Source organism: Oncorhynchus masou, chromosome 12, assembly GCF_036934945.1.
Source record: "Oncorhynchus masou masou isolate Uvic2021 chromosome 12, UVic_Omas_1.1, whole genome shotgun sequence".
NCBI classification, from domain to species: domain Eukaryota; kingdom Metazoa; phylum Chordata; class Actinopteri; order Salmoniformes; family Salmonidae; genus Oncorhynchus; species Oncorhynchus masou.
Genome location: NC_088223.1, coordinates 32,223,686 through 32,249,875, shown reverse-complemented (window position 1 = coordinate 32,249,875; position 26,190 = coordinate 32,223,686). Strand labels below are relative to the sequence as shown.

General features: G+C 41.4%; 2 protein-coding genes across 4 annotated transcripts in view; both read right to left on the bottom strand.

Moving 5' to 3' along the window:
* Nucleotides 1–8,277: 8,277 nt before the first annotated feature.
* LOC135549861 (DNA-directed RNA polymerase III subunit RPC7-like) lies at nt 8,278–16,907 on the bottom strand. Of its 2 annotated transcripts, none has more exons than XM_064980216.1 (8): nt 16,823–16,907; nt 15,884–16,026; nt 14,993–15,122; nt 14,305–14,373; nt 13,866–13,922; nt 10,185–10,255; nt 9,922–10,041; nt 8,278–9,073 (listed from the first exon to the last, which is right to left on the bottom strand). In XM_064980216.1, the coding sequence occupies exons 2-8, from the start codon at nt 16,001–16,003 to the stop codon at nt 8,987–8,989; spliced, it is 654 nt and encodes a 217-aa protein (XP_064836288.1). In that variant the 5' UTR covers nt 16,004–16,026; nt 16,823–16,907; the 3' UTR covers nt 8,278–8,986. The 2 variants fall into 2 exon arrangements, with proteins under 2 accessions (XP_064836288.1, XP_064836289.1); XM_064980217.1 differs by lacking the exon at nt 16,823–16,907 and adding an exon at nt 16,500–16,605.
* A 532-nt stretch (nt 16,908–17,439) lies between these two features.
* Nucleotides 17,440–26,190, bottom strand: part of LOC135549860 (transcriptional repressor p66-beta-like) — a 43,377-nt gene continuing 34,626 nt past the window's right edge. Inside the window, exons 8-11 of one of the 2 annotated variants that reach the window (XM_064980214.1) lie at nt 25,736–25,938; nt 25,261–25,371; nt 24,694–24,937; nt 17,440–22,263 (exon numbers count right to left, since the gene is read on the bottom strand). In XM_064980214.1, coding sequence (XP_064836286.1) covers nt 22,127–22,263; nt 24,694–24,937; nt 25,261–25,371; nt 25,736–25,938 — 695 coding nt within the window. In that variant the 3' untranslated portion in view covers nt 17,440–22,126. The remainder of the gene's footprint in view (nt 22,264–24,693; nt 24,938–25,260; nt 25,372–25,735; nt 25,939–26,190) is intronic. The other variant, XM_064980215.1, reaches the window with a different exon arrangement.

Here is a 26,190-nt window from a genome sequence, read left to right as displayed (position 1 = left end):
TTAGAGTTCAGTGATCTGCTGCTCTTGTGGAAGTACACTGCCATCAAGTCCTATCGAGGGCCCACATGCACCCACATAGGAAGTGTTGACAGCTGGTAGGGCTTCAACAAAGTGTCTCTTGCGTTAGCTGCCCTAGGCCACAGGCTGTTCCCATGGCAGACTGTTTAGAGCATACAGTAATTGGTTGAATCCAGGAAGTTTAAAGGTCATGAGAACTGGGGGACAAGGGCTTCATTGGATCAGTGACTCCTCCATAAAGAACATAACCTTTGATGTTGAAAATATAGTAAGTAAGATACTGGATCAGTACAACAGAGTAATATAATAACAGTGAAAGAAAATACATTTGTTATTAGATATCCAAAACAGAACATGAAAAACCGATAAAAGGGAAAGTGTGGAGCCGGTTTTACGTCATATGCCCAGTTTATTACAACGAGGCATTTGATTAGAAATATATTTCATATTTACTGACACCTTTGTAAGAGTGAAACACTAATATCCTCTTTGTTTGTTGAAATAATAAAAGCATGTAGTCTCAGGGTAGCAAGCCCATTTCAGAGGAAGTTGTGAGGAAGCGATAGCTGTAAAACGAACAAACAGAGGAAGTCTAATGCAGACCCTCCCACAGTCAGGGTCCATCCGGACTGGAAACACTGTCGAATAGCTTGTTCTGTTCTGTGGGTGAAACAGGAAGTGTTTTGTAGGGTGGGAGTCTTGTGGGAGTCAGGAGACACGCCACACCGAATTAGCGGAGGAAAAAAGGGTCAGCCTCAGCAAGAAAAGACCACATATGCTCCCCTATCAGCATAAACTGATTACAGGACATAAACATAGTCCAACTGTGGCTTGATGGCTTTCGCGAGAACCTGATAAATCCTAGATTTAGATTTGTTTATTACACTTAAATTAGTTTATTTCACAGAGTAAGAGAGGTAAAGTAGGAGGGAACCTGTGTTAATCACCAGTGGCTATGTTCATAAAACAGCAGAGGTCACGGTTTTCTGTTTTGTTTTCAACCAATCACAAGACTGAAAAGAAATTGGCTGAGCCAAATATACCAAACAAGAGATACTTTTTTGTCAGCCACACAAAACTTCACTTCAGATGGATCTTTTTTGAAGCCATGACATAAGAGACAGCAAAACTTGAAGTTGATATGGACATGAGACTGATGCCTCTTGACAAGCAAGTAGCTCTCTGTAAACACTTAGATTTTATTCACCATATAAAAAAAGACAATACCCACCAGTTTCTTTCCTCACAGTTAGACAGAGGATCAAACAATTAACGGCACAAAATTGACTGGTGTCATTTGGAGCTGTTGCTCCGGGGCCATACGGTGATAACATTGATGTGGCTAAAGTGGAAGACCTCATATTTCAAGCGCCGTGCTAGAGATTCGAGTCAGCCTGTGGCCTGAGATGTGGGATGTAGGGCTCATAACTAAGAGGTCAGGAGTTCAGGCAGAGTAATGGCTCTCGGTTACCCTGTAATACTCCCTTCCTATAGGAATGGCTGAAAGCTGAATTCATAGTTCACAGCCACAGAACTGCAATAGTATGTCAGTCCTTTAGGACATAAATAAGAGCCTCATTAAATTGATTCTTACGAGGCTCGGAAAAGGGTAGTAATGGTCCGGCGGACAATAACGGCGGTTTTAACCTGTTTTCCCTATTCCTGCCGCTAGATTAGGGAAGAACAGATTCATCAACAGACCAGAGAAGCATGAATCTACACTATGGCGCCAGTAAACGTAGGTTTGGGCACAATTCATAGGGATCACCTTGCTGTAATACTCCTGTTGTCCTCTTCCTCTCTCCTTCTGATCAGCTCTCCCCCAGTCTGGTGTGACACCATGGGAAGTTGTGACATGTGCACCCTCTTCGTTCTCATTGGTCAAATCCTCTTTTTTACTTACTGCGTTCTAATCTTTCCGACTCTGGATTAAAGCAAAGTCTAGCACTGGTCCTATAAGTACCTCCTCTTCCATCCTCTACTTTCACCTGGCTCGATTTGGCAGTGGGGCGGTAACCTGCGCCATGCGGTGTCACCTGAAGGACAGGGTCAGAACTTGGTGACCTGGGGGTGATGACGTAGAATGAGAAGGATAAAATCGGATAAGCCCATCCGGTTATCCCGCATGCTACCAGGACCGGCTTACCCTTCAATGGTGAAAGAAGCATCCAATTGGATCAGTGCCAGCGCTTGGATAATTGCGGGGCCCTGATTGGATGACCAGCGGTGGCTCAAAGAGGGTGGTTTTATTGGATGGCCACCTGTGAAAAGAGCCTTTCAGAGCCAGAGAATTAGCTGCGAGACTAACTGCGGCACGTGTGAGTCTGTGCACTTGACCTGACTGAGAAATCTTGGAAAGTACAGTCACTAGGGAGCAAAGGTGCTAATGTTACACTAACACGCCATCCTTGGACATATCAGAACTCTAGAATATGGGCAAACATACATACATCTCTGTTTTTACCATGGTAACAAACCGCACCTACCTTGGTAAAAGCTAGTCTCTCAACACAATGGATATAGATGAGGGTATTCAAGGCAACAATCTTATTGATTAGTGATGAGCTCCTCCAAGCGTGACAGGTGCTTGGGAACCTAACCCGCTTGTGTTACTCAGCAGAACTCAGCTGGGTCAGCCAGGCAGAAAGCTAAACCCCTGACAGGCAAACATTGCAGAACTAGCCTAGAACCAAAAGGTTACTTTGGAAACCAAGATACACACCGGATTTAACCTTAATCAGGGCTGAGTCAATTTCCATTTCAAATAAGTAATGCAAATGTAAAGATATTCTGTTACTGGAAATGCCTAACTTTATTTCCCTCGTAATTCCGTTTAGTTTTTTTGTGTGTCATTGTAAACACAATGAGGTATCGTCTACTACCAAGACCAAACAATTGTGTCGAAATAGTTGAAGTAGCTAATTACACTAAAGTACTGTAGGCCTAATGATTGGGGTTTTGATATATAAACACTGAGTATGTGATTAGACCAATAGATATGATACCATACATTCAAACAACTCTTGCTCTGGCACGGTGTAATCTCAGTTTCTGTCACTACTACAATGTGTTGCCTTAGGAGGTACACAAACAGCGTGTCTTTTCATGTTGTCCAAGATTTCACGTAGGTCTTTCATATGGCTTTGGCTTCAAACAAACTAGCAAGCAAAAAAAATGAATAAACACAAACACATTGGATTGCCCTTGACAGTCTGTGCCCACTGTTTATACCATAGAGACAGTCACTCTAACCACCATAACGTTGAAGGTAGCTTATGTACAAATGCACACACTGCCACGCACACACAAACATATGGTGTAGTAGTAGTGACAGAAACTGAGACTACACCAGCTGAATGAAGGGCCTGGAAAAAACATGAAGGACAAAAAAAGGACACAATAACAAACGTCTTTAATGTAACAATATGTACCATTCAAGTGAACCTCACAACTACCGTTAGAGTTGGATGCTCCTTCGTCCTTGTACAGCCATATCTAGACATTGTAGTGAATGCAATGCATTTCTTTTGATGACATATGATGGTTATTACTTCAAATAAAGACAGAGCAACGTGTGTTGCGTAACCCCACCGTTTCAATGGTTGGCAGGTGAAAGTGAGAGAAACAACAAGCTCCTCCCCTATGAACTGTTTTGAACATAGTTCAGAAGAGTATACTGCCGCTGTGAGGATGGTGGGGCCATATCCTCGGGAAACCACAATGACAAATTTTTTTACTTTGCACAATCACACTCCAGCTTGTGCCACTTTCCAGTGCTTGTCCCTACACACAACTCTGATGTGCGAGTCTATTTTGCCAAGAGTTCCTTTCCTCTGTAGAGACCCATCCACCCAAAAGGTTTCAGTAGAGGACACAGCACATCATCTTCTGGTTATGTTCTCTCCCACCATTAACAGAAGGCTAACCGCAATACCACTTTCACACTTACAGTAAACGTGATCCTGCTGACAAAATGACCAGCATGGTAGGGGACATAAGAGGTCAACAGGGACTAACCTATACACTGTTCAAACACAAGGTCGTAGACAAAGAAATAAGTGTGCCGCATTGTAAAAACTGTCTTGTGCTTGTGTAGGTGCCAGTACTATTGCCACAGGCCACTCCATAAGGCTGATATTCTTGGGAGCAGTTAAAATGTAGGGGCTGTCAAGAGCTGTAAATTGTCGCCTGCTTGGCCGGCCCTGAACAGACAGTAGAATCCTCTCTGGTTACGTCCCATGGTCTTGATTCATGGGGAGCAGCATGGCTTGATTCCAGTGGGATACCCATGGAATGTGTGTGGTGAACAAGTCCAGGGTCATGTTCATTGGGGACATGCAACAGTAAATATTTTGCAACTGAAAACTAAAATGCCTTGCCCTCGACCAAGGAATTCTCTCCCTATTTCAGAATGTTTCCTTCTGTATGGTGCCAAATGAACACAACCTTGTTTTGAAGGAGTATTCTGTGATTTTGTTGACCAACTCTTCAGAATCAGTCAAGAAGCTGTTTGTTTACATGTCCTCGTCTATGTAGGTTAAATCTTTTAACTGACTTGCCTAGTTAAATAAAATACATATTTGTACTTGGTATAATACCAAATAGGGCTATGTTCTGTATACCACCCCTACCTTGTCACAACACAACTGATTGGCTCAAACGCATTAAGGAAAGAAATTCCACACTTTTAACAAGGCACATCTGTTAAATGAAATGCATTCCGGGTGAAGTTGGTTGAGAGAATGCCAAGAGTGTGCAAAGCTGTCATCAAGGCAGTCGCTAGTTTGAAATATAAAATATATTTGGATTTGTTAAACACTTTTTTGTTTACTACATGATTCAATGTGTGTTATTTCATAATTTTGATATCTTCACTATTATTCTAAAATGTAGAAAATAGTAAAAATTAAGAAAAACCCTTGAATGAGTAGGTGTCCAAACTTTCGACTGGTACTGTACAAGAGTCCAAAATGAGAACCGTTTAATCCCCAGCAGTATTATAATTGCACTACCAACTCAGTGGAGATCATAGGAGTTTTACGTAAGAATAACATTTTCCACCATTGCATGTTGTTTTAGAAATACCCATGCCGCATAGTGTACAGAACAAAACTGTGTGTGGGCCACGCATGTACAGTATACCGTCTTCCCTCAGGAAGAAAAACACGATGTAGGAGTCATTCGGCAAGAAGAGCAAGTGAGGTATGCAGGTCTGTAAACAGAACTCATGGTGGTGTGACCGACTGACAGAGGAGCACCAGTGGCCTCCACTCCTGCTGTATATGTGGCAGTCGGCGGGGCTGCCACCATGTATAGAAAGGCCCACTGAACTTTGACTTTGTTTACCAATTGCTGTGGCTCAGATACTGAACTCATGAATGACAAGAACACTCAAGCTCTATGAGTTGAGTTGACAACAACAGGAGGGGACATATTTGCCAGGGGTTAGATCTGTGTATGCAAAGGAGAACATTTGCTGCATGCTGTTGTGAAACTCATCCTTCACTAAACAAAAATATAAACTCAATATGCAACAATTTCAAAGATTTAACTTTAAAAAATATTTTTACTTTGTTTTCCCCTAAGCAACAGATACCCCTCCCCTAATTGGAGTTTACTCCAAAGATTTTACATTGTTAGTTAATATTCAGTCAATTGATAAATTCATTAAGCCCTAATCTAGGGATTTCACATGACTGGGTATACAGATATACATCTGTAGGTCACAGTCAGATACCTTAAAAAATAGGAGTGTGTATCAGAAAACCAGTCAGTATCTGGTGTGACCAGATACTGGCCTTTGAGTTGATCAGGCTGATCAGAGTTGATCAGGCTGTTGATTGTCCCACTCCTTTTCAATGGCTGTGCGAAGTTTCTGGATATTGGTGGGAACTGGAACGTGCTGTCGTACACGTCGATCCAAAGCATCCCAAACATGCTCAACGGGTGACATGTCTGGTGAGTATGTGGGCCATGGAAGACAAGGGACATTTTCAGCGTCTAGGAATTGTGCACAGATCCTTGCGACATGGGGCCGTGCATTATCATGCCGAAACATGAGGTGATGGCGGAGGAGGAATGGCAAGGATGGGCCTCAGAATTTCGTCACGGTATCTCTGTGTATTAAAACTGCAATTGTGCTTGTTATCCATAGCTTATGCCTGCCCATACCATAACCCCACCGCCACCATGGGGCACTCTGTTCACAACATTGACATCAGAAAACCGCTTGCCCACGCAACGCCATCTGCCCGGTACAGTTGAAGAACACACTTCTCCAGCGTGCCAGTGGCCAACGAAGGTGAGCATTAAACCACTGATGTCGGTTACGTTTATACTTTTGTTCAGTACATAATATTACTCACTTTTCAGAAGATGTGACACTAGATAACTTGAACGGAAAGCAATAAAGACTGCAGCAACTATTACTTTGGAGGAACAATACTCCTTACCTCAAAACCACAAAACCATAGGCAATACAATGTAAGGCAAACAAAGTTGACCTGACATGAAGCAACGTGTTGCTCAACTGGTTAGTTCACACACATATCTGAGGAAGTTGTGCTGTTTACATGTCTTTCCCGTGCCTTTAGATAGAGTAGGCCTACTGTAAACATTTAATTCCACACCCAAAACATTTGCAATACAATGGTATGCACAAGCTCGTCTGACTCTGGGGAAGTAGATTAAGGGCCTCATTGACAAAATCACAAAGTATCCCTTTAAAAAGCAGCCAGGGGCTATGCAGAGTGGGCTTACACACACAAGCAGTTGATTTGTTGCGCACAGCCTATGCTGACTACACAGTTTTCTGTTCCTAAAAAGGAACTAACCCCAGGACTAACTCCCGACACAGTAGCAATGGGTATCATTTCCCTTAGCAACTAGATTAAAACATACACTGAGCATACAAAACATTAAGACAGACTGACCGGGTGAAATTATGACCTCTTATTAATGTCACTTGTTAAATCCATTTCAAATCAGTGTAGATCAAGGGGAGGAGACAAGTTAAAGAATGATTTTTAAGCCTTGAGACAGGGATTGTGTATGTGTGCAATGGGCAAAAAGAAATAAATGGAAGTGCCTATGAATGGGACAGGGTAGTAGGTGCCAGGCGTAACGGTTTGTGTCGAGAACTGCAACACTGCTGGGTTTTTCCACAACTGTGGTACGCATTGGAGTCAACATGGGCCAGCATCCCTGTGGGGGAAGGGGGGGAAGGGGGGGGCAAATCAATATTAGGATGGTGTTTCTAATGTTTGGTACACTCAGTGTATTTCTCCATAGTTTAGATGTGCTCTAATGAGGGAACCGCAGAGGGACCATGTCAACATGTAAGGCAACACTTGTGCATACGTGCATGACGTGACAAGTGCTTTGGCTTAAACACAAATACCAAAGAAAAACTTTGGCATTTAGTAGACCACCTTGACTTACACCCAGCAGCAGAGGAGATGGAGTTCACCTGCAGTAGGCTAGTCTGGATCAGGTCTAGCAGGCTGTGTGAGGATGATAATGAATCACACAAGTGCATAATGCACTTTTTAATAATAATAATTATTTGTGGGGTGATTATATTTGTTGTTACTCACAAGTGTGTTATTTGCATATCCCAACTCCCCCGAGTCACCCGCAGGGAGTGGGTCACTATTTTCGAGTGCCCCTAGAGCAATTAGGGTCAAGTGCCTTGCTCAAGGGCAATGAGACACATTTTTCGCCTCGTCAGCCTTGAGATTCAAACCAGTGACCTTTCAGTTACTGGCCCAACGCTTTAACCTTGAGGCTACCCACCTCGTTTTGTTGAGATATAGAATTTCTCAAAATCAAATGGTTAAAAAGCAGAAGACTTACAAGGCTGATATTCAGAGTAAAAAAAAAAAGAAGCATGTTTTTCAAAGCTAGTCACGCAATGTAAACTTTCTGCCCTAGACTAGGCTTACATTTTAAGGGTTGTCTTTTCACCTTGGACGGCAGGATGTTAAACGCTGTTCAAGGAAATGGAGGATCACTCCCTTTAACGGGTAGAATAAAAATAAAAATCTGGGAGCTCACCACTATAAATTACCAGGAAGTTGGCTGAAAAAAAAAACACTTAACATGTAATGAGTTTACACACGTTCACACCCAATTCCATCCCTGCTCCTTTTAAATTGGCAATGGTGAATAACTTTTTTTGTCAACTGCATAACCTACCAACTACACACAGTGAACATACACCACACCTGATTTACCTTGGAGTAATATGCCATCTGCTGGTTGGTTGATACAAATATTTACTCTGGAGCTATAAAATGTATTTAGACTCAAATTCAACACTTTCAAATTGTCAACTTGCATAACATAATTTGACATTACAGGAAAAAAATATTTAAAAAGAATTACACACCATTTTTCTGGATTGCAACTATTGTTTTCAATGTCTTAGCCAACATTTGATTGTCATATACACTTAAAAAGAGACTTACACCAAGGAATTACAAAAGCTAAAATACCTCTCTAAAACAACATCTTTACTTTAAAAACCATAGACTGCTGCAATTGTACGTGTTAATTAAAACCATCAAATCCATTAAAGTTATAAAAGGCATCAATATCCTGTAAATACTTCAGCTCCCATTACTACCTCAACATAGCTGAAGAAAGGGGAACAGTCAGCATGACTAGTTAGTATCTTTGGCACTTTAAATCACCACACACAATAAGAAAAATGTCTGACTATTCTCTCTAGATTTCTACATTGAGCCACTGTTTTCACCAGCAGTCACCGTCTTCCATGTCTTGGATCTAGGTTATCACATAGCAGCATATTGTTCTTTCCATGTTTTAGACTATACCGGTCAATGTCTTTGTTCCCATGGCCAATGACTCCACAAGTAATCAGAATACTGTAACTATGTCCGCAGGGAGGATAACTCAAAGCCGTCTCTTTTTGTCTATTCAGTGTTATTAACACTCTTACGGTCTCTCAGTAAGTGGCTTCGTCCATGTTGTCGTCACTGTCCCCTCCAAACTCCTCTCCATTGTCAAAGTAAGACATGATGTAGTCGGTATCCTGGAACACAGATGATGATGATGATTATAGAGCTATGCAAGGAGGAATGATAGCCTACCAAGTGAACAATGGCTCCCCGGTCCACTGGCTTGTCAACATCTTTTTAATTTTTCCACTTGTCTGTGGCTCCTTAGTATAGTAGCTAGCTAGTTTGATTTGCGCTGTTTTTAGCAAGTTTGACATAGCTATTCAACCATACATTAGAGGAAGAAGGCATCTTACTTCATCTAAATATTCCTCCTTTGTCAACTTGTATAACATTTCTGTCAGTATTCTTTTGGGGAGATTAATCTAGCAAAACACAGTAGAAAACTTATGGCCTGCATAAATACAGATGTGTCTGTCACAAACTCAATGGCACGGGAAACTTTGAAGGCCGGAACCAGTTGATAGAATGTGGCAAGTTCGCTAGCTAGAGCGCTAGTTCAAGACAGACAGGAAGAGAGGACAGAAGATTAAAAAGGACAACCTGAACCAATCTCCATGCATAGCCATGGTGACTTACAGAAGATATGCATTTCATCAGGGTATTAGCTGTTGGCCAATGTGCCCGGCAATATCTTTATTTTCATCTTTTATTGACCAAAAGATGGCTGTTACCAGCTAACAAACTTGTGATTAGAAGGTGAGGATTTTACAGAGCCTAAACACACCTTAGACACCATTTATGCACCTTTTTTTATTTTGTAAATAGCTTTTGAGTAGCTATTACGATAAATTAGTGTTGTTAGCATTTGCTTTACTCACCAACCATTATCTTCACTGGCATTTCACACATTTTTTTACGACTAAATATCTGACAAAAACAATCAGATTCAAAGCGGAACAAGGTATAAATTACCCCTTACCTCTTCAAAGTCTTCCTCATAGTCCTCTTCATCTGCCTGTTCTTCTTCCTCGTTTGTCTTCTTTTTCTCCTCGTCCTGCTCTTCCTCAGAGTTCACTGCCTCTTCTTTCTTTTCAAGAGTCTGAAGAGTGTGTTTCCAAGAAACATCAAAACCAGGGCAGGGTACATGCATATTAGCCCCTAATGAGGAGTAACTAAAAAGTTTGCATTTCTGATCTCTAGTCTCCTTTCGAAGAAAGGTTAGTCGTTTCTGTAATATCCTACCTCTAGCTTGGTGAGAATCTCCTCTTTTCCTACAAGAGGTTTCTTTGTCCGTTTAACTTGAGGTGTGGGTCCTAGAAGACAAGAATGGAACATGAAGGTTAGCTTAAAAGTAAGTAAATAAAAAAAGCAGAACTGACGTGGCAACAAATGGAGCAGGACAGAAGCATGGCCGTAACTAACTCAGCAAAAAAAGAAATGTCCCTTTTTCAGGACCCTGTCATTCAAAGATAATTCGTAAAAATCCAAATAGCTTCACAGATCTTCATTGTGAAGGGTTTAAACATTGTGTCCCATGCTTGTTCAATGAACCATAAACAATTAATGAACATGCACCTGTGGAACGGTCGTTAAGACACTAACAGCTTAAAGACGGTAGGCAATTAAGGTCACAGTTATGAAAACTTAGGATACCAAAGAGGCCTTTCTACTGACTCTGAAAAACACCAAAAGAAAGATGCCCAGGGTCCCTGCTCATCCGCGTGAATGTGCTATAGGCATGCTGCAAGGAGGTATGAGGACTGCAAATATGGCCAGGACAATAAATTGCATTGTCCGTTCTGTGAAATGCCCAAGACAGCGCTACAGGGAGACAGGATGGACAGTTGATCGTCCTCGCAGTGGCAGACCAAGTGTAACAACACCTGCACAGGATCGGTACATCCAAATTGGAGACCTTTGGTTCCAACCTCTGTTTCTTGTGAGATGCAGAGTAGGTAAATGGATAATCTCTGCATCTGTGGTTCCCAACGTGAAGCATGGAGGTGGTGGTGTGATGGTGCATTGCTGGTTACACTGTTGGTGATTTCTTTAGAATTCAAGGCAGACTTAACTAGCATGGCTACCACAGCATTCTGCAGCGATACGCCATCCCATCTGGTTTGCGCTTAGTGGGACTATAATTTGCTGTACAATGACCCAAAACACACCTCCAGGCTAAGTAAGGGCTATTTGACCAAGAATGAGTGATGGAGTGATGCATCCAATAACCTGGCCTCCACAATCACCTGACCACAACCCAATTGAGATGGTTTGGGACGAGTTGGACCGCAGAGTAAAGGAAAAGGAGCCAACAAGTGCTCAGCATATGTGGGAACTCCTTCAAGACTGCTGGAAAAGCATTCCTCATGAAGCTGGTTGAGAGAATGCCAAGAGTGTACAAAGCTGTCATCAAGGCAAAGGGTGGCTACTTTGAAGAATCTCAAATATATTTTGATTTGTTTAACACTTTTTCAGTTACTACATGATTCCATGTGCTATTCTACAATGTAGAAAAGAGCAAAAATAAAGAAAACCCCTTGAATGAGCAGGTGTGTCCAAACGTTTGACTGGTACTGTATGTTTTTGTGTATACAGTGGGGCAAAAAGTATTTAGTCAGCCACCAACTGTGCAAATTCTCCCACTTAAAAAGATGAGGCCTGTAATTTTCATCATAGGTACACTATGACAGACAGAATTAGAAAAAAAATCCTGAAAATCAGATTGTAGGATTTTAAATGTATTTATTTGCAATTAATGGTGGAAAATAAGTATTTGGTCAATAACAAAAGTTTCTCTCAATACTTTGTTATATACCCTTTGTGGGCAATGACTTTGTTGGCAATGTTTTCTGTAAGTCTTCACAAGGTTCACACACACTGTTGCTGGTATTTGGCCCATTCCTCCATGCAGATCTCCTCTAGAGCAGTGATGTTTTGGGGCTGTTGCTGGGCAACACGGACTTTCAACTCATTCCAAAGATTTTCTATGGGGTTGAGATGTGGAGACTGGCTAGGCCACTCCAGGACCTTAATGCTTTTTACGAAGCCACTCCTTTGTTGCCCGGGCGGTGTGTTTGGGATCATTGTCATGCTGAAAGACCCAGCCACGTTTCATCTTCAATGCCCTTGCTGATGGAAGGAGGTTAACACTCAAAATCTCACGATTACATGGCCCCATTCATTCTTTCCTTTACACGGATCAGTTGTCCTTGTCCCTTTGCAGAAAAACAGCCCCAAAGCATGATGTTTCCACCCCCATGCTTCACAGTAGGTATGGTGTTCTTTGGATGCAACTCAGCATTCTTTGTTCTCCAAACACGACGAATTGAGTTTTTACCAAAAAGTTATATTTTGATTTCATCTGACCATATGACATTCTCCCAATCTTCTTCTGGATCATCCAAATGCTCTCTAGCAAACTTCAGGCGGGCCTGGACATGTACTGGCTTAAGCAGGGGGACACGTCTGGCACTGCAGGAGTTGAGTCTCTGGCGGCGTAGTGTGTTACTGATGGTAGGATTTATTACTTTGGTCCCAGCTCTCTGCAGGTCATTCACTAGGTCCCCCCGTGTGGTTCTGGGATTTTTGCTCACCGTTCTTGTGATCATTTTGACCCCACGGGGTGAGATCTTGCGTGGAGCCCCAGATCGAGGGAGATTATCAGTGGTCTTGTATGTCTTCCATTTCCTAATAATTGCTCCCACAGTTGATTTCTTCAAACCAAGCTGCTTACCTATTGCAGATTCAGTCTTCCCAGCCTGGTGCAGGTCTACAATTTTGTTTCTGGTGTCCTTTGACAGCTCGTTGGTCTTGGCCATAGTGGAGTTTGGAGTGTGACTGTTTGAGGTTGTGGACAGGTGTCTTTTATACTGATAACAAGTTCAAACAGGTGCCATTAATACAGATAATGAGTGGAGGACAGAGGATCCTCTTAAAGAAGAAGTTACAGGTATTGCTTGTTTGTAGGTGACCAAATACTTATTTTCCACCATAAATTGCAAATAAATTCATAAAGAATCCTACAATGTGATTTTCTGGATTTTTTCCCCCTAATTGTCTGTCATAGTTGAAGTGTACCTATGATGAAAATTACAGGCCTCTCATCTTTTTAAGTGGGAGAACTTGCACAATTGGTGGCTGACTAAATACTTTTTGCCCCACTGTGTGTGTGTGTGTGTGTGTGTGTGTGTGTGTGTGTGTGTGTATGTATATGTATATATATATATTTTTTTTTGTACACAAAGAAAATCAATTACGGGTCAACATCTAAATATTGCTCCCAGCGTTGATCAAAGCGCAGAACAGTTATATTTTTGATCTGACAGTTCTAATTGCGCCTGCCTCTTTGCGAATGAGTGGAATCAAGAACAGTTGTTTGTTGGTTATGTTAGCCTGCGTTCCCCAGATGTGCCTTTTTAGCAGCATTTTCACCACTCTCTCAAAAGGCTAACTCCACCCTCTTGCACCACAGGCCGGCTCAAGTAGGCAACAATAGCTGCTGCTGACAGTGTTTGCGCGATACCAGACAAAAAGCTGTTTTAAAAACGTCCCGCGACTCCTGCCGTGTCTACAGACATCCCCCAAACAAACAAAAACTGACTCACAACTGGTAAATAGTCGCTTATGTCAGTCAGGTGGCTAGAAATGTATTGAAATTTATAGAAATGCAATAAATGAGTTTCAACAAAATTCTTACAGACGTCACTTAAACTCAAAACCTGGTTAGGGACTTGACAGGAGGTTGGAATCATTTCAATCATGGCATATGCATCACAAGGAATTCAAAAACCAAAGTAAGTAGCTAAGCAAATAAGTCAATTAAATTTCACTGAGTATCTGAGAAAAAAAATCTCAATTGAAAACAATACATGGCTTACACAAAGTTTGAATTCCACACACAAGTCCTTGAGATAAAGCACTCACTTTTACCCCGAGGTTCTCTCACTTTAACGCAAAGCTCTTTAGGCAATCTGCTCCAGTCTGAAACAGAACCATAAAAAAAGAGAAACACGTTACCATAGAAAATACGCATTGCATAAAACACACCAGAAATGCATCACATTCAAAGTATGAGGAATAATGACACCACAGCACAAGATTATAAATCAGGTTAGTTCAGACAAGAAATTGACTGTCTGGCACCATCAGCTGGACATATACCAAAACTGCATCAAAAGAAAATACCAGAAATAGGACTGACCCAGTCTGGCTAGGCTAGGGGTGCCACTGAAGAATACTAGCAGTAGGAAAGTGGTACAGGGAACAAAAGAGTTCATAAAAGAGACAACTGTTCTGTGATCAGTTGAGTGCAGATTCTTACAGCCTGTAATTCCACAAACACCACCAGCCAATCATCACTCACCTGGGCTCCAATCGATGGTGCTGTCCTTGGGCTCTCCGCTCTGGTACTTATCAGAGTAGCGATCGACATCTACATGGGAAACAGCAGCAAGATAACTAACAATTTCCTATTCATATAATACCAACCAGGGAAAATTGTAGAACACAACTACAAAACCTTCTATACCACACCATTTGTCTGACATAACAGCCGTCAATATGATTATTGTGAATGCTTTATTAGAACTGTTTGATTTAAATATTTACATGCCTTTCCCTTACAATCTGGTTTACATGTTAATCAGGCTACTAATTACAGCAATTATATCATCTTTGGGAAGCCTATTTAATTATGACAAAAAAAACTATTTCACTTCATTCACACCAATAACGTAACAAATGCTTGCAACATTCTTTAAAAGTTTACCAATAATATTAACCACACAACTTTGGAAGCTAGCTCAATCATGGTTAATAACATTCTATGATTTCTCCACCCCTTAAACTGAGACTCTGCGATATGACGTTGCCACGAGCAGCACCGCAGTTGAGCGCAATATAAGACGATGTACTCACCGAATAACATAGAGTATCTGTGCATGTGCACTTCAATTGCTACAACATGATAACTATCGGACCAAAACGGCAGAACAGTTTAGCCTCACGCTTAGTTGTTGCTGAAATCATCCTGATATTGCCATTTACTCTACCTCTTTTGGGAGCAGCCCGTCTGATGTAGAAAGGCAGGGTCTTGGTGGCGGCCCTCAGCTCCTGTTTCAGAGCAAGCATGTACTCCACCTCCTCTCCTGTCTGCAGGGGCACAGGCTGGACTGGCATGGGCTGAGGTTAAGGAGAGGGAACAGATCAGGAGACTGGGTTGCTATCGCACCACAACACTAAGCAAACATGTTACTAGATTTAAATTACTATACAGTATTTAATAATACTGCAAACTGTTTAAAGGATGGTAGGCTATATAATGTGCCTAAACCAGACAGCGTCCATACAAATCATACTGTACATGTACCTCAGAGAGAAAATTGCCTTGAAGAGAAAAAGAAAACATTTACGCATTACATTACTAGCAATATTAGATCAGTCATTCTTTTAATTTTGTGATGCTCAAGAGCACTATAAGCAGCCTCCCGGTTAAGGGCGTTGTACTGCAGCGCCAGCTGTGCCATCAGAGTCCCTGGGTTCGCGCCCAGGCTCTGTCGTAACCGGACGCAACCGGGAGGTCCGTGGGGCGACGCACAATTGGCCTAGCAGCGCCAGGTTAGGGAGGGCTTGGTCGGTATGGATGTCCTTGTGACTCCTGTGGCGGGCCGGGCGCAGTGCGCGCTAACCAAGGTTGCCAGGTGCACGGTGTACCCTCCGACACATTGGTGCGGCTGGCTTCCGGGTTGGATGCGCTCTGTGTTAAAAGGCAGTACAGCTGGTTGGGTATTGGAGGACGCATGACTTTCAACCTTCGTCTCTCCTGAGCCCGTATGGGAGTTGTAGTGATGAGACAAGATGAGACAAAAAAAGAGCACTATAAGCAATTGTGGCAAGGTGAGTCCAGACTGTGTTACAAGCCCTGATTCCATGTGCACACTCACAGGGAAGAGGGGTGAGGGCTTAAAGGTGGTGGGGGGCAAGCTGTCCCCCCTTCCTATGCCCACATCCTCCAGGTTGAAGGTCATCTGTCCCCTTCCACGACCTCTGCCTCTTCCAGCCATGGGGATGGGTATGTTGCTAAATGCTGAAAGAATCGTGGGAGAAAAAAAAAATCAGATAGAGGTAGCCAAACAAATACGCACAACCAGTATTGTGGATATCTAACTTGCATTTGGGAGTAGGCTCCCAATTTACCTTTGTTTACAAATAACTATTAACATTAACTAGCTAACTTTGGGTAGATACCGTTCGTTAGGTAGCTAGCACTCAATTGCATCATGGATGTCCTTACAAAATAAGAAAGCTAGCTAGCTATCGCACTTCACCCTGGCCCTACTGACTCTTCTGTATCGTTTTGGAATCTGGAAAGTTAATATCACACATGATTACACCAAATCCGTAGCAAGCAAAATATATAGCTACAGTAGTTAGCTATGATATTTGAACTGCCGGCCAGTGACCTCTCCAGTGCAGCATTGTGCTTGTTTGCATAGCATGCTAGCTATTATTGTCTGGCATTCAAGCAAGCTATGTTTCGCATTATACTTTTTCACGTACCTACAATGTGTCATTTGAGATAGTAAAATATAGAGCCATGCCCTGAAACGTACAGTATAAAAACCAAGCCCAACAGAATCCAACCCAAATGTCTTATTTTTTCCCCCCAAACCAAATATCTTGAATTGCTAGCTAACTTAGTAGTAACGTTAGAAATGCTGCAGTCTGCAGAGCCCACACCAGATCCACTGGCTTGATAGCGATGTAGCCAACGTTAGCTAGCTGACGATTACACTTGCAGGCTGAGCGTTCTAATAAACTACAGTGCAGGTTATAATACGTATGTTGTTTTTCCTCTTGACACATACATAGCTTAATTATACCTTAGAATATGAAAATTGATTTCCGAGTATGCCCACACGTGCACAGACAGCCGGATGTTTTCAACTGGAGTTCACGTGTGTTCCGTCGGCATTGAATGTCTCAGGAAACACATTCTGTGCGCAATAGTTCCACCCTACTGTCTGTACTAAAATAATAAATTGCTACTTTAATCTAGCATAATACAGTTTCCCCACAAAAAAATGTGGTAGCGTTTTGTAGCAGTTGTCTGAGCTGTAAGGAAAAACGGCTCACAACATATTCGTGCTCCCCACTGCCACCATGCAGCACTATTATACCTTACGTTTTAAAATTTGGGATTGTTTGAGTAAGAAACTGACGGAAAGGTGGAAGGATGGAAATCTAGTCATTTGCACAACTAAATGCATTCAACCGAAATCCTCTTCCGCATTTAACCCAACTCCTCTTAATCAGGTGTGTTGTGTTTAGTTTGGAGTGTATTTTATATTTGCAGGTAAGCTTTGTGCTTGTGTTGCTGAAAAGGTTAGCCTCTTAAATGGCATGTCAATTCCAAATTATTACTTTACACATCTACCCCTATAGACTTCACAGGAAAACAATATTTTTGTAGAAAACAAGTCATAAAATCCAGAAGTAAATCGTTCCATCCTTTATTAAACATAGCTTGCAAGAGATAAATATTACAAAGTTATTTCCTCCAAAATTAGCTTATTTTTTCAGTCAATGCATAATCGTTATTAATCAACTGGCAGTATTCAAACAGCATTAATATTTTTTATTTTAATTTTTCTTTGAAGACAGTTAAATATCAAGTATGTGCAAAAGGTCAGGATTTATATTTGAAATAAAAAAAACAAAAAGGGATTTATTTTTTAGGATAAAAATGAATTCTCTTTTCATCCATTCCCCAGATGTCAATTCAATTGATACAGATTGATAATGACTCCATGACGTTTTTTTTCTCACAAATGTAATTTACAACATCAACATTATGCAATGTTTAAACTGAGGAATTGCAGTTCATTTTACATGTATAAAAGAAAAACTTCAGCATATTCACTTGAAAATGTAGAAAATTATTTGCAATGAATACACCCCCCCTTAAAAAGTTCCCTGTATTTCCAACGATAACTAATATGCCAAGAGTACATTAAAGGATACCAATAAAATAACATAATACATTTGTTTAGCCAGGAAATGTGACCAATCCTCCATAAGAATAACATCCCAATTAGTACACCCCATAACTACGACACTGTCTTGATGGGCAGCTTTATCTGCCTTAGAATGTTTTAGACATAACCCTATTCTTGAACTCACTTATATGTGAGTCAGTTTGAATATTGTCAGTTTGAAACTACATGATAATTCCCCCAAAACAAATTTTGACCAGAACAAAAGGTGATAAGGGCAAGATTTCTCTCATCTCCAACAGCTCCTAGTACATTAGATTTTAAAAAGGTAAAAACAAATAAAAACATTTGACTTTAATTCAATTTATATTTTCCAATGGAAAACATGAGCATATTTTCATATTAATATGGAAGAAAGAAAAGGAAATGTAATTTTTATACCTGTCATTTCAGACATGGTTAGCCCTGTAGTTCAATACAGAAATTGAAATCAACAAAACACAGAGAGCTGTTTCGGAGTGAGATCTGTGGATTTGATGACTCCTCCGGGGTAATACTGTCCGTCAGTGGTTTGATCATGCCACGTCCTCACAAATTAAGTCTGCATGGGTTCATCCAAAGTAAGAAATACACTGAACAGTGTTGAGTTTCTAATAGAACATACGTACAACAAACATACGTGAACCTGACATTCTTCAAGCTCAAAGCCTGTGGAATGGATTCAAACTCCATCAGAACAATGATCACTTTTCCGGCAAACACTACAACATTTTTTTTATATATATTTAAAAAAAATAACATACATTCAGGGATAAAATGTGTCTAAAAGAAAGAATAATAATAATAATCCCATACATTTTGCACATTTGTTACACAATAATACACAGTGATCACAAAACAAAATGACAACTTTCACTATATTCATGGCTTTTTGTTTGCTTTTCTACACAATATACCATTTATTTTTTTATTGAAGTGAGAAAAAAAAAGATTATGTACATTAAGTCATTATTAGTTCTGACATAGCAAATATCATGTAATTTTTTATTTCAGTCAATAAAATGTTTGATTAAATTTGATTTTTTTCTTGAAAACATAAAACATAACAAACAAAACAAAAATACTTAATTGAGACATCAGAAATAGGACATTTAAAAACCCTAAAACAGTTGACATTTCAAAAAAAGATTGTGGTTGAAATTACAAAAGGTGTGTGGATGTGTCTATTAGTCTGCAAGAGAGAACAAGAGAGAAAGGAGCTTCAATATACAAGTCCAGCTTCATAGCAAAAGGACATAGAAAAACGAGACAGCCGAATCAAACATATGAGGGGATGGGAAAGAAAATGTACCCCAATATAAAAAAAGTCATGGCATCCTATTCTAACCAACCACAAAAGAGGGAATTGATTGACAATTGTATAAGCAACAAAAACAAATCTCTTCTGAATGTAAACTTCCATTCACATCTATATATTGCACCTGCCAATCAAACCAAAAGGTAGTTTCATAAATGACTTGGTGTGTGTTCAGTATAAATAACTTACGAGAACTAGGAAAGGGGACTTGAGATTTCATAGGCCACTGCATGAGTGCACTTCACTTGATACCCAAAATCTGTATCTAGTGTGCAGAGCTTGCACCCAATTTAATGCAAACCTGTCATGTCAGGCCTGCTAAACTGTGCACACCTAATGATAGTAGAGTGTTACCTATCATGAGATTGATCTAATCAGTTGATTACTCCATTTCAAAGAATCCATCTTGATTGGTTCAGCTCCTCAAAGCTTCCACTCGAACAGTGTTTGTAATGCCATAATCTCTCAGCCAAACCTTACAGGTTGTCAGTGTGTAAGAGGATGACAAACCCCAAATTCCACAACTCTTTGAGGCCAGTGAACAATACAGGTGTGATATTTTTAAGTGCCAATATTATTGCAGTGTTGCCATGGATCTTTCCATGGTCCTTTGGCTTTACTTAAGTCTTTCATATGGCCATCAGGATGGTGATGTGCCCAAACCCCTGATTCTACAACCTACTTGACCAGACACTGACATAATACGCTGTTGAGCCATTGGCCTACAGATGCACATTTTCTATGTCATTCAACAGTTGACCTAAATTCCTGATACAGTGAGAGGTAAAATTGAAAATATGGTTTATAGCAGTTACAGCAGTAAATAATTCAACAATCCTTTAAAAGCCTGAAATAAAGACTGAAACCTGTGACGTTGAACCTAGCACAAACTGTCTGATCTTCCCAACACTAGCCATAAACCCCTCATAGCTTCTACATGGACGCACATGTAAATACTTAGTTCCTATGCCAGCCAGACAAACCCCAAATGAATTGAAGATCCTCTGGTCTACCTCTGAGAAATACTGCACATTGACTGAACACTGCTTTAAATGTATTTTATGACCTGTAGCAAACTTGGCTTAGCGAGTCTACGGGACTTCAAAACCAAACCGAAAAACAAACAAACACAGAAAGTGCTGCTGGTGAAATGTACGTGGCAGTGGTAAGTGTTGACAGGCGTGTGAGACCATGCTCATATGACCGACGTCCCAAAGGTCAATGGGGGGCAAAAATGGACAAAATCACTTGTCACTGCCAGTGTTAACAAACTTGTTCAAATCATTTTTAAAAAGTAAGAGGGTTAACCAATTGAAAGTCATCTGATAAAGTCCACATGAACACTCTGGACAATGGTCTCTCCCGACTCTCTTGTAGACAATCAGATGACATCCGCACCTTGGAGGACCTGTGAATTGTAACATTCTTATTCTCTTTTTAAACGTTTTTTAATTTTTTAAAATTTCTTTATTTTATTCATAATAAGAAAAGTGCTCCTCGAGAATGAGGCATCTCGTGTGCATTGCCTGAACACGATGATTGATCCACGTCTCTCCCATTTTAAAGATAAATCCATATCAGTCTCCTTTCTCTCAAGCTTGTCATCGATACATAATCCATATAGATATTTGAATAGTTTCAATCTGTTCACAATTTTTTGATAATTATCGTCTCCTGGGGCAAGTACCTCTGAGATACGCAGCCTTTTCTAGAGACGCCGCAAAAAACGAAAAACGACAATCAAGAAACCCTACAACAACAACAAGAAAACTAAAAACATGCCACCGCCAGCTCGAGTCCTCACCATTTCCCTCACGGTACCACAAGGAAGTTGGGTTTAGAAAGGGTTGAAGTCTCTGGACTTGAGGCATTGAGGGGCAATGAGGGATGTTGGGTGCAGCTTTCATGACCCCATTTTCAGGCCAGTGCCTAGCACCGAGATGGGACGATACGCCAGACTCCAAAATGGTTGACATGCTCCTCCTCTCTGCAGGCCATGGCCTCAACTGGTGACACGGCATGTATTTTTTTCTCTCCGCAAACACCGGTGTACTTTCCTGTGCTTATTTAATTGATTTGTTTATCTATCTATCCACACCTTAGTGCACACTTTGTGGATCCTGTCCTTGCTCCCATTAATACTGTGTCAAACAAAAATATTAATAGTGCTTCCTGGTTATGATCCATTATCTTTGCTGGTCCACTCAAAGCAGGGCAGTCAGTCATTGGACCAGTGTCCAGGTGGACCGGTTCATTCCGCATGATCTCTCTCTTACATAGCGGTATGCCCATCTCTTTTGATGCTTTAAAAATCTTAAATTAAAGAACTGCACATATGGAGTGTAGCAGGGGAGGAACTAAAATAAAATTATATGTGAAAAGAAAAACAAAGATATCCTAAAGCAACCCTCCCCCCAAAATAAATAAAAGTAAGGGTATGAATTGAAAGTGAGGCGCTCTACGTAGAATAACAATAGAAATGCTTAACAAGTAACTGAAGCTGTAACAATAATCCTAATAATAATAATAATAGTAACAACAGTAATAATAGTAGTACAAATTATTTGAGTCTTCGCATTAATTTTTGCTATAGTAAGAAAGTCGAGAAGATGCACTGACAGTTTGGTTGTCTTTTGTCTGGCTGATTGTGTCGTTTCTCAGGCTGATTGTGTCGTTTCTCATGGGTTAGTTTAGGTAGGCACACGGACAGGCACTGCATGCAATGGGGTGGGGGAGGTGGTCAAGGTTTTTTTTGTGAGGGCATGGTGGTGGTGGGGGGGGGTTTGAAGGTGGCCCTTGGGGTGTGGATTGGGAGGGTGGGGACAAGGGGGGGTTCATTTCTGTCCGTTGATTGACTGTGATATGGAGCGGGGCGGGATCATGTCCAACAGGTACTCCCTCTGGCGGTCCGCTAAGCTGGAGCCTTTGTTGGCCCCGACCCCTCCTTGGTTCAGGTAGGCAATGTTCAACCCTGGGAGAGAAGGAGAAAGCAAGAGAGAGAGAGAGAGAGAGAGAGAGAGAGAGAGAGAGAGAGAGAGAGAGAGAGAGAGAGAGAGATCAAGAATAATAGAGAAGGAGAGAAAGAGACCGAGAGAGTTCAAACAAGAGGTTGAGAGAATGAACAAGGAAAGGGAAGTTAAAAGGACAGGAAGAAAACACAGAGGAAAATGAGAGAGAGGAAGAAAGAGGAACACATTTAATACTATAACATATTTAAAAATTAACTAAATGTTCCAGAGTCTGCTGTGTCTGTTTTGTCCACCAGGGATGGGGTAAATTCCAATTTAACTTGAAACGCCAATGTAAAACTTCTATTAATTTACGTTGAATTCAATTACAATTTCAACAATCTTCAAATTATGGAATTTGACTATACACATTTTTTAATTCAATTGAAATTTTAAAACAAATATTTGGAATTACATTACAAATTACAAAAAATGTATGTATGCTCTCTGTATGGCTATCTTTGCAAAAATGTGTAAAGCCCATCGTGTCTCACTCTTACTTTGAATGCTAACCATTTGGACAACACCTTCAGGTAAAATGCATTATAATGTTTTTATAATACATTTTAAGACTTGTCATAAGCTCATATTACCCCCATATTATCATAATTATCTCATCATGATCGTGACTAAATTAAAAAGCCATTTGGGAGCAGTTAAACATTTTTCAAATTTGCTACATAGAGAAACATAACTTATTATAATAACACATGCTTATTACATTTTAATCATTTAGCAGACACTCTTATCCAGAGAGACATACAGAGTTGAGTGCAAACGTTTTTGTACTTTTTCATACTGGTCCCCTGTGGGAATCAAACCCACAACACTGACATTTGCAAGCACCAAGCCACACGGGACCAATTATATACAGACCATTCGGAAAGAATTCAAACTTTCTCCACATTCTTTTTACGTTACAGTCTTATTTTAAAATGGATGGATTAAATAAAAACATTTCCTCATTAATCTACACACAATACCCCATAATGACAAAGCGAAATTCAGACCATTTGTTAGGAGACTCAAAGTTGAGCTCAGGTGCATCCTGTTTCCATTGATCATCCTTGAGATGTTTCTACAACTTGGAGTCCATCTGTCGTAAATTCAATGCATTGGACATGATTTGGAAAGGCACACACCTGTCTATATAAGGTCCCACAGTTGACAGTGCATGTCAGAGCAAAAACCAAACCACGAGGTCGAAGGAATTGTCCGTAGAGCTCAGAGACAGGATTGTGTCGAGGTGCAGATCTGAGGAAGAGTACCAAAACAGTTCTGCAGCATTGAAGGTCCCCAAGAAGACAGTGGCCTACATCATTCTTAAATGGAAGAAGTTTGGAACCATCAAGACTGTTCCTAGAGCTGGCCTCCCGGCCAAACTGAGCAATCGGGGGAGAAGGGCCTTGGTCAGTGTGTTACCGAGAACCCAGGGGTCACTGACAAAGCTCCAGAGTTCCTCTGTGGTGATGAGATAACCTTGCAGAAGGACAACGGAAGCCACTCTTCTGTAAAAAGGCACATGACAGCCCGCTTGGAGAACCTAAAGGACTCTCAGACCATGAGAAACAAGATTCTCTGGTCTGATGAAAACAAGATTGAACTCTGGAGGAAACCTGGCACCACCCCGAAGGTAAAGCATGGTGGTGGCAGCATCATGCTGTAGGGATGTTTTTCAGCGGCAGGGACTCGGAGACTAGTCAAGATCCGACTAGTCAGGATCGAGGGAATGATGAACGGAGCAAAGTACAGAGATGTCATTGATGAAAACCTGCTCCAGAGCGTTCAGGACCTCAGACGTGGCGAAGGTTCACCTTCCAACAGGACAACGACCCGAAGCACAGCCAAGACAATGCAGGAGTGGCTTCAGGACAAGTCTCGGAATGTCCTTGAGTGGCCCAGCCAGAGCCCGGACTTGACCCCGATCCATCTCCTCTGGAAAGACCTGAAAATAGCTGTGCAGCGACGCTCCCCATCCAACCTGACAGAGCTTAAGATGATCTGCAGAGAAGAACAGGAGAAACTCTCCAAAAAAGGTGTGCCAAGCTTGTAGCATTAAAATTCAAGAAGACTGGAGGCTGTAATCGCTGCCAAAGATGCTTCAACAAAGTACAGAGTGAAGGGTCTGAATACTTATTTAAAATGTGATATTTTTTTTTGTTCAATGTAAATGAGCAAAAATGTCTAAAAACCTGTCATTATGGGGTATTGTGTGTAGATGGACAGACACATTTTTAAAATTAATTTTAGAATAAGGCTGTAATGTAACAAAACTTGGAAAAAGTCAAGGGGTCTGAATACTTTCCAAATGTATTGTATATACAGAAGGGACCAGACTTCTAACATGTAATGGCATTATATCTGCAGGCTTTTAGGCCTAAGTGAAGTGTTACCATAAGGGGTTCTCAAAAACCCACCGGGGATGTTGTAGATCTGGCGGCGGCCATCATGCTGGATCCGACTGCTGCCACCGCCGCCACTAGTTCCGCCACCACCACCTCCTCCACAGCGCTGCTTCCCCGTCATCCCCAGCAGGCCGCTGGCCACGGAGAGCTGGGAGGCCTGGGCGAAGTTGGAGAGGACGCCCCTCGCCGAGCTGGAGAGACCCCGCTGCATGGAGGCCTGAGGCTGGGCAGCCTGAGGGAGCAGAGGGTGAGCGAGAGGTGGAGGAAATCAGTGACCTCCAGATATGTCGATCCAACCAAAATGGTTTTGGTAACATAACGATTTAAAATATAATATGATATTGTGCCAGAGTACAGTCTACAAACGCTGCAAGCTACAGACACACCCCAGATTTAAATGGGGCCTATAGATGGTTGATTGAAGCATATAGCTGGATCTACGCAACAGATTGGGGTGGGCCAAGGACTCATTTCAATATAAAAAAATTGACAACTTTTGAGGTCTGACAACAACCAAAGGTTTGTCACTAAGGTTTCTTAGTGTAGGCCCGTTACCTGACGCAGGGCGTGATGTCGGATCATGGTCTCAGCCTTGCCGACGTTGGGAACAGTCGGAGCCGTGCTGGGGGAGAGGGCCGCCTGCTGCTGGAGCCTTTGCTCAATCTCCTGTTAAAACATGCGGAGGGCGAGAGATAAGGGTTGAGACAATGAACAACAGATGGGAAGAAAAGGTTGGGACAGGGAGAGAAACAGACAAGATATTCAAGTACAAAAGGACAGCCGCACACACCACTGTAGCATGTCAGTGGTCAAGTGGAAAAAGTCAATTGGTTGACGCCGACAGCTCAGGGTACGAGAACATAATAAAGTCACACCCTCTGACAGCTGTCAAAAGAGGTCAGCCACAAAACGTACTTATCATTAAAACACACGTAGTTTGTAACATTCCTGCATACTAGTATATTTGACCTAACCCTGCTGTAAAGCCTGTTGTGTATCTCTTTAATCCATGCTTTATTAAATAGCTGACCTGCTCCTGCTGCAGGGCCTTGACGAATGCGTTCTTCAGCCTATTGGTGTGCTCCGCCTTCAGGGCCTTCTTCTGATTGGACGTCATGCACTGCTCGCAGAGGATACGCCCGCCTTTCTCCTGCTTCCAGTGTGGGGTGAAGTCGATCCTGCACTGGGCGCAGAAGAAGGGCTCCATGCGTGACAGTGCCCCCCGCAGCTTACCTGATGAAAGGCAGGAAAGAGGCAATTATTACAGGTTTTGGTTCTTAAATGAACTTGTTTGAGGGGGTTAGTTTAAAAAGTCACTGTCAAGGTTTTCCAGATTTCTATGAAATATTACCTATAATTAATTACAATATGAGCAAAATAGTTTCCTTCCAAATTTAATTAAGTATGTTAAAAAACAGCTTTTTTGTGTTTGAATGGCGTGGACAACCCAAAAACAGAATGGTGTGGGCGTATACCGGTCATTAC

Excerpts from the sequence above, each read along its gene's own strand:
- LOC135549861 (XM_064980216.1), bottom strand. The coding sequence starts at position 16,003 with ATGGCTGGAAGAGGCAGAGGTCGTGGAAGGGGACAGATGACCTTCAAC. Across the intron at positions 13,923-14,304 it reads CACCATCGATTGGAGCCCAG|ACTGGAGCAGATTGCCTAAA; the intron begins GTGAGTGATGAT and ends GTTCTGTTTCAG. Across the intron at positions 10,042-10,184 it reads AGATTCTCACCAAGCTAGAG|ACTCTTGAAAAGAAAGAAGA; the intron begins GTAGGATATTAC and ends CACACTCTTCAG.